Genomic DNA, 7,604 nt, shown 5'->3' with positions numbered 1-7,604 from the left:
AGTTACAAATGGCTATTAGCTACCACGTGAGGGCTAGGAACTGAACCTGAGTCCTCTGCAAGAGCAGATAGTGCTCTTAACCTCTGAGCCATCTCTCCAGATTATATTGAGTTCTTTTTTTTTTTTTTTGTCTTTTTGAGATAGGGTCTCCCCGTAGGCCCAGCTGTCCTGGAACTCACTATGTAGACCAGGCTGACCTCGAACTCACAAAGATCTGCCTGCTTCTGCCTCCCAAGTGCTGGGATTAAAGGCTTGCGCCACCACGCCCAGCTGGATATGCCCTTTTTATTTGGAGATTCCCCCAAAGAGCCTCATTTTTGAACTTTAGTGTCCCCTAAGACCGTCTTTGGCTTCTGTTTAGCGTCACCCTGCCCTCGGTTTGGGGTGAGAGGACCCTCTGGCGGTGCTGGCGTGGCCTCCATGGGGCCGCGTTTTACCCTCTTCCTGGTGGCTCTAGCCCACTGCCTGTGCCCTGCGAGACTTTGCATCATATGTGACCCATTTGTGGTGGCGGCGCTAAAGACCTTGGAGCAGAGTTACCTGCCTGGCCACCTGGCGCCCGAGCTTCACGAAAACGTGATGAAGAGGGTAGAACAGGCGGTGGAGGACTTCAAGGACTTGCCTTTGAATCACGACACCTATGTGGGGGCCGTGGGTGAGGAGGGCAGGGCAGGGCAGGGCAGGGGAGCAGTCCTCCGGGGGTCCTGGGAGAGGAGGGTTTGGGGCCAGAAGTCCTAGTCCAGGGATGGCAGAGGCTGGATGCAGGTACTCCTGCGCTGGGGGAATAGAAAAGTTTTGCCATACAGAATCCAAGGATTCCCCAGCGCTCAATAGCAAACTCGAATGATAAAACTACAACTCCCAGAAAGCAAGAGCTGTTAGTCCCCCCCAACCAGGCCCCTGCCCAATGGCACCATGGGTATTGTAGTTTCTATGAGGAGGCAAGCCAGTGAGACAGACAAACTGGACTCTGGGGTACTATATCTGCCCCTCACACACAGATGAAGACACCCTGGAACAAGCATCCTGGAGTTTTCTGAAGGATCTGAAACGAATCACAGACAGTAATGTAAAAGGTAAATGCACCAGGCCAAGCCCTGTGTTAAATACTTGAGTTTAGGGAGCACTTTGCCCTGCTCTGCTTCCTCCCAGGAGGGCCAGTGTATGGTGTGCCAGCCCCAACACGTGCTGCAGGCTTGTACTCCCAGTTATTCAGGAGGTTAAGGCAGGAGGATCGATCGAGTCCAATAGTGAGATTCAGTCTCAACAAACAAAAAAGAGGACTGGGGCTACTCATGATGGCTCATGCCTTTAATGCCAGCACTCCAGCACTCAGGAGGCAGAAGCAGAGGGATCTCTATGAGTTTTAGGCTAGCCTGCTCTACATAATGAATTCCAGGTCATCCAGGCCTACAAAGTGAGGCCTTATCTCACAAAAAGAGGAGGGCTGGAGAGAGGGGTCAGCAGTTAAGAGCTCTTGCGGAGGACCAAGGTTTGGTTCCCAGCACTGATGTGAGGTGGCTCACAACCACCTGTAACTCCATTTCCAGGGGTTCCAATACCCTCTTCTGGCCTCTGTGGGCACTTTCAGGCATGTGGTGCACATACAAACAGGCACACACACATAATTTTTTTTTTAAAGGTTAAAACAAAGGCTGGGTGTGGTGGCTCATGCCTTTAATCCTAGCCCTCGGGAGGCAGAGGCAGGCGAATCTCTGTGAGTTTGAGGCCAGCCTGGTCTACAGAGCGAGTTCCAGGCCAGCTGAAGCTACAAGGAGACCCTGCTTCAAAAAGAAGAAGAAAAAAAAATGTTAAAAAAAGAGAAGAGGGTGGGGCATGGCAGTACATGTCTGAAATCCCAGAATTTGGGAGGAATAGGCAGAATGATCAGGTGTTCAAGGTCATCCTCAACTACATAGTGAGTACCAGTCCACCCTGAGATGTGTGAGACCCTGTTTCTTATTGGAGTACATGGAATGCTAGGCTCAGCGCCTCACACCTGAGTTTTTGGAGCACTTTGCCCTGTTCTACTTCCTCCCAGGAGAGCTCTTCGTAAAGGAGCTGTTCTGGATGCTCCGTCTACAGAAGGACATCTTTGCCAGTCTTGCTACTAGGTTCCAAAAAGAAGGTGAGGGAAGATGGAAGTCCTTAACCCTCTCCTCCATCCAACCCCCAGGGACACCTGCCCCCAGATCCTTCCCCTTCCTACCTCAGGGAACCCAAACTTCAGCTCTTTGCTGAGCTCCTCTCCCATTATCTTAGAAATGGTAGCAAAGGCCAGTAATCCCAGCACTTGAGAGACTGAGGCAGGAGAATTGCAAGTTAGAGGCTGGTGTGGGCTATATACAAAGATGCTGGGAGGAAAAAAGTCAGGTGTGGTGGTGCACTGCTGTAATGGCAGCACTTGGTGGGCAGAGGCAAGAGAGTAAGTTCCAGATCATGCTGGGCTACATAGCAACTTTGAGGCCAACCTGGGCTACATCCAGACATGGTGGCTCACACTTACAGTCCCAGGACTTGGGAGGCTGAAGCAGGAAAGTGATGTCAGTCCAGGCCAGCATGGGCTGCAAAGTGAGCTTGAGGCTAGCCTAGAATAAACAGAAAGTGTCAAAAAAAAAAAAAAAAAAAAAAAAAAAAGAAAAAGAATCTGACTCTCTCTCTCTCTTCCTCCCCACCTTCTATCTTCGGAGGCAGTTTATTGTCCCAACAAATGTGGTGAGTCCAGATGTAGAAGCTGTCCCTCTGCCCTCACCTAATCCCATGAGCGCCCCCCCCAGCCTCCCCTCTGGAATGAGGGGCTTTGTCACCTCCATCTGAGCAATCCCTAGGTCTCCAATACTCTTTTTAGCTTGGATTTCTCGGGTAGTGGGTAGTATTTTATTTGAAGTCCTTACCCAGCCTCATTGGGGCATGAACAACCTAAAGATTTGGAGCACACAGTTACCTCAGCCTTTGGGCCTTGCCAAATTCTCCTTTTGGCCCCACCTCTTAGTGGGAAAATACAACTTTAACCTTTGCCCTTCAGGCACGATGTTGCAGACTCTGATCTGGTGTAACAGGTGTGAGAAGCAGGTCCACGCTTGTCGGAAATCCATGGACTGTGGGGGTGAGCACCAACCAGAGGGAGGGCCTGGTGCAAGAAGGGCGGGGCCTAGCGGACAGTGCAGCAGCGCCCAGTGTAGCCCAGAAGGGGCATGTCACAGCCCCCTCCTTTTCACAGAGCGCCTTGTGGAGGTGCATCGTATGGAAGACATGCTCCTAGACTGTCAGCTCAGCTGGCATCATGCTTCTGAGGGACTGACGGATTACAGCTTTTACAGGGTGGGGACATCAGCTTCTGTCACCCTTGAGCCCAAGTATACTAGGCCTCTGTGAGCGCGTGCATCTCCTGTCCTGCACCCGACACTCATGGCCTGTTGGAGGTGTCCTCTACAGATCCCCCTCAGAGAGCCCAAGCCCTGCCCGGGGCCCCGCCCCTCTGCCCAAGTCCTGCCCCATCCGAGCCCCGCCCCCATTGGCGGGTGCCTGCTCAGCAGTCCCCCAGTTTCTTGGGTCCCCTGCACTGAGGCCCCGTGACCTTCTCACCCTGTACTCCCTCAGACCCTGAATTCCCCAGGCTTCTATGACCCCTTGAGCTTGGGTCTAGGTTTGGGGGAACAGTACTGAGATCTTGTTGGCCAAAGGGAAAGAACCTTACCTGACCAAGACATCAGTATCTTCAGAGGATGCCGGCAACTACCGCTGCGAGCTGGGCACCATCAGCTCGGGTCCTGCCACCATCATCCATTTTCATGTCACAGGTCGGTGCTGGGGTGTGGGGATGGGAGAAACTCTAGAGGTGTGCTCTTAGCCTTGGGGCGTGGCCTCTGCTTCGAGGATGTGGCTCCAGCTCTGGGGCGTGGCTTCAGCTGCTTACTTGGGCTGCACTAAGGGGGTGTAACTTCCTGCCTGAGGTATTACCTCTTGCTTCAGGGGTCAACTTCTTGGGGTGTACCCTGTAGAGGGCTGGGGTCCTGGGGAGAATTGTCTTCATTTGCTGCTGCCAGGACTGCCCTTTGGCTCTTCTCTGTCAGTGTTGCCCCTAAGGATCTTAGAGGAAAAACCGGCACCAAACGTCATAACCCAGGAAGAGATAGAGATGTCAGAGCCCTCGGAGTTGGAACCTGTCACTACAATGATTCAGTATACGAAGCCACAGAAAAATCTGAAACACCGCCTCTTAGTGCTGCTGATCCTTGGTGTCATAATCCTGGGGGCCAGCATCATTGCCTCGTGAGCCCTCCACTGGGAAGTGGGGCCTGCGGGGGAGGGAGAGTAGGGCTTTAAAATGGGCAGGGCCAGTGATTGGGAAGAGGGCTGGGGACGTTGGTTGGCGAAGGGGTTGGCTTGGGAGGGGCTGGTGCTTAGTGGGGTTAAGAGTGGAGGCCTGGCTGGGGACGGGACTTGAGGGGAGGGGTGAAATTTGAATGGAGGAGAGAGGCCTGAATAGTGGAGGTGGGGTTTGGATGAAGAGGCGGGCTTGGAAGGAGGCGGGGTTTGGGTAGCGGTGTGGCGTAGGCCCTGTATTGAGGGGTGTGGCTTGAATAGCGTGGTGTAGCCTTGGATGGGGTGGAGGTTGAAGAAGAGCAGGCTTAAAGGGAACAAGGGCTTGGGTGGAGGGGTGGAGCTTCAATGAAAGGGCGGGGCCGTTGGAAGGAGGGGCTTGGAGCCACGCCCCCTTTCACTCCCCTAAGCAGCTGGGGCTTGGATAGAGAATGGGGGCTGCCTAGAGCTCAGTGCTGAAGCAGGCTTGGGAGCTACTGGGTGCCTTCCTTTGGTGGTGCTCACTTAGGAAGGCCAGGTTTCCATGAACTACTAGGTTATCTTTATGAGGGCGTGGGGGAGTGTTCCTCACTCGGCTCATGACGTAATGATCTATTCCTTACACCCCCTGTTGTGCACCAGAATACTTCACTTCAGGAAAGCTAGGACTAAATCAAAGACTTCAAGTTTGGATATCAAGTCCTCACGGGTGGAAATCAAATCCTCAGGCCTGGACAGGTCCACACAGCTGGAGCAGCTTTCACAGGCTATAGAAGAAAGGACATCCTCAGAGGTTGAGAGTGGGGCCGAAGAGGAATCAGAAGAAAAGCCACAAAACCAATAAAGATTTGTCCTGTTGTCTGAAATCTGACTCACTCTTGGGGACTGGTCCTCACTTCTGGTTCCCTGAGAGTAGAGGTCTGGATGTGCCCGTCTGATGGGGGTGGTGGGAGTGGCTGGCACCTGGGACCCCTGGGTCCCTATGCAGGAGGATGTGCACTGACAGTGATCTAATTCCAGAGTCAAGGCTCAGGGCAGGCCCAACTCAGCCCTGACCTCCTCCCCCAGGCTTGGTCTCCTCACAGGACGCCCCCTCCCCGCTCTTCCTGCCGGGTTTCCTCTTGCCTTTTCCTGTCCCCCACCCAGTGCTGGGAGCTTGGGGCAGAGGCAAACACTTTACAGAGGGATTGGGACATTACTGAGGCCAACGGAGCCAGGGCCTCCGGGTGCTACGGGACCCGAAGCAGGGTAAGAGCCAGAACGATGTGCCATCTTGGGACCTAGGAGCCCAGAGCCCCATCCCTCTCCTTCCCTGGGATTCAGGAATCTGATCTCACTCCTTCCCCTTCCTCCCGAATCCCCCCGCCTTTCCTGCCCCCAGCATTCTGTGGCCTTAGGGTTTGGGACCTTACCCCCTTTCCCTAGGGCAATGCTATCTGGTGAACGAAAGGAGGGCGGAAGCCCCCGCTTCGGCAAGCTCCATCTCCCAGTGGGTCTGTGGATCAATTCTCCAAGGAAGCAGCTAGCCAAACTGGGGCGGCGGTGGCCCAGCGCTGCCTCTGTCAAGTGAGTGACCAGCTTCTGCCTAAACCTGCCTCTCTGTCCGTTTACCACTGACTTACTCGAGGGACCCTGCAAGGGTGGGCTGTGGTTCCTGTCCTGAACAGACAAGTGAGCTGGGGAGAGAGAGTGGTACCCTGTGCCATCGGAATACAGGAAGAGAAGAGCTGGATAGGGGGCATGGGGTCAGGCCAGATAAACACTGGGATGGGACACACCACACAAGCCACACGGTTTTGATTCACCTTCCTTCCTCCCCTCTCTGCTCACCTTGGAATTTCCCTTCCTGGGACACACCTTTATTGATTAATTTATCATTTATTCCTCTTTGTCTCCATCCATCTTGGTTCTCTCCTCCCCTCCCTCCCTCATCGCCTTCTCTCCGGTCTCTGTCCCTCTCTCCCTGGGTCTTTGTTTGACTCCGTCTGAGTCTCTGTCCTCTACGGTCTCTGTCTTTCTCTGTCCCCCTCTGTCTCTGTGTGTTTCTATCGGGGTCTCTCTTGCTCTCTGGGTGTCTCTCCCCCACTTGTCTCCCTGTCTCTGGGTCTCTTTATCCATTTCCCTTTCTCACTGGGTCTCTCTCTCTCTGGGTCTCTGTTCCACTCTCTCTGGGTTTGTCCCCCAACTGTCTCCCTTTCGTTGGGTCTCTTTCTTGAGTCTCTGTCTCTTTGTCCCCTACCTGTGTCCTTCTCTCTGGTGTCTGTCCCCCACCTCTGTGTCTCTCTGGGTCTCTGTCGCTCTCTGGGTATCTGTCCCTCACCTGTCTCCCTCTCTCTGGGTCTTTGTGCCCCACCTGTGTCTCTCTGGGTCTCTGTCCCCCACCTGTGTGTCTGTCCCCACCTGTCTCCCTCTCTGTTTGGGTCTCTGTCCCCTACCTGTCTCACTCTCTGGGTCTCTGCCACTCTCTGGGTTTCTGTGTCCCATGTGTGTCTCTGTCCCCATCTGTCTCCCTCTCTCGGTCTCTCTGGGTCTCTGCCGCTCTCTGGGTTTCTGTCTCCCACCTGTCTCCCTGTCTCTGCCCACCTCCCAGGTCCTCGTCCTCTGACACGGGCAGCCGCAGCAGCGAGCCCCCGCCGCCGCCACCTCACGTGGAGCTGCGGCGCGTGGGCGCGGTGAAGGCGGCGGGGGGCGCGTCGGGCAGCCGTGCCAAGCGCATCTCGCAGCTGTTCCGGGGCTCGGGCACCGGGGCCGCGGGGTCGGGCGGCGCGGGGGGCCCCGGCACCCCGGGGGCGCAGCGCTGGGCCAGCGAGAAGAAGCTGCCAGAGTTAGCGGCAGGCGTGGCGCCAGAGCCCCCGCTGCCCCCTCGCGCCCTGGCGCCCCCGGGCGTGCTCAAGATCTTCGGCGCCGGGCTGGCCTCGGGCGCCAACTACAAGAGCGTGCTGGCCACAGCGCGCTCCACCGCGCGCGAGCTGGTAGCCGAGGCGCTGGAGCGCTACGGGCTGGCGGGAGGCGCAGGCCCGGGCGACGCGGCGGGCGTGGGCGGTGGCGAGTGGCGCGCCGAGCACCTGCGCGTGCTGGGCGACGCGGAGCGCCCTCTGCTGGTGCAGGAGCTGTGGCGCGCGCGGCCTGGATGGGCGCGGCGCTTCGAGTTGCGCGGCCGGGAGGAGGCGCGCCGCCTGGAGCAGGAGGCCTTTGGGGCTGCAGATGCAGAAGGTGAGCGGGGGGGCGGGGCCACAGGAAGAAGAGCCTAAGGGAACGAAGGTGGAGCCAGGAGGGAGGCATGGCCAGTTAGCTGACAGCTG

At 56.2% G+C, this 7,604-nt stretch overlaps 2 protein-coding genes across 11 annotated transcripts in view; both read left to right on the top strand.

Annotated features, from left to right (window-relative positions):
* Izumo1 (izumo sperm-egg fusion 1) overlaps positions 1-5,166 on the top strand; it is a 10,466-nt gene extending 5,300 nt beyond the window's left edge. For 3 of the 6 annotated variants that reach the window (XM_029569317.1, XM_029569316.1, XM_029569315.1), the window contains exons 3-11: positions 362-655; positions 1,002-1,076; positions 2,042-2,128; positions 2,695-2,715; positions 3,026-3,106; positions 3,221-3,321; positions 3,647-3,800; positions 4,074-4,272; positions 4,945-5,166. In XM_029569317.1, the coding sequence (XP_029425177.1) occupies positions 421-655; positions 1,002-1,076; positions 2,042-2,128; positions 2,695-2,715; positions 3,026-3,106; positions 3,221-3,321; positions 3,647-3,800; positions 4,074-4,272; positions 4,945-5,146 (1,155 nt within the window). In that variant the 5' untranslated portion in view covers positions 362-420 and the 3' untranslated portion in view covers positions 5,147-5,166. Of the gene's footprint in view, positions 1-213; positions 656-1,001; positions 1,077-2,041; positions 2,129-2,694; positions 2,716-3,025; positions 3,107-3,220; positions 3,322-3,646; positions 3,801-4,073; positions 4,273-4,944 lie in introns of those variants that run through there. The other 3 variants (XM_017801086.2, XM_029569318.1, XM_029569319.1) reach the window with 3 other exon arrangements.
* Positions 5,167-5,416: 250 nt separating this feature from the next.
* Rasip1 (Ras interacting protein 1) overlaps positions 5,417-7,604 on the top strand; it is a 13,563-nt gene continuing 11,375 nt past the window's right edge. For all 5 annotated transcript variants that reach the window (XR_003851421.1, XR_003851422.1, XM_029569314.1 and 2 more), the window contains exons 1-3: positions 5,417-5,550; positions 5,728-5,868; positions 6,893-7,515. Coding sequence is in view for 3 of the 5 variants with exons in the window: in XM_029569314.1 (XP_029425174.1) it covers positions 5,732-5,868; positions 6,893-7,515 (760 nt within the window). In the remaining 2 variants the exon portion in view is untranslated. The remainder of the gene's footprint in view (positions 5,551-5,727; positions 5,869-6,892; positions 7,516-7,604) is intronic.

This window comes from Nannospalax galili, unplaced genomic scaffold (assembly GCF_000622305.1).
Source record: "Nannospalax galili isolate Female #2095 unplaced genomic scaffold, S.galili_v1.0 scaffold960, whole genome shotgun sequence".
Lineage (NCBI taxonomy): Eukaryota > Metazoa > Chordata > Mammalia > Rodentia > Spalacidae > Nannospalax > Nannospalax galili.
This window is presented reverse-complemented; position numbering and strand designations above follow the sequence as displayed.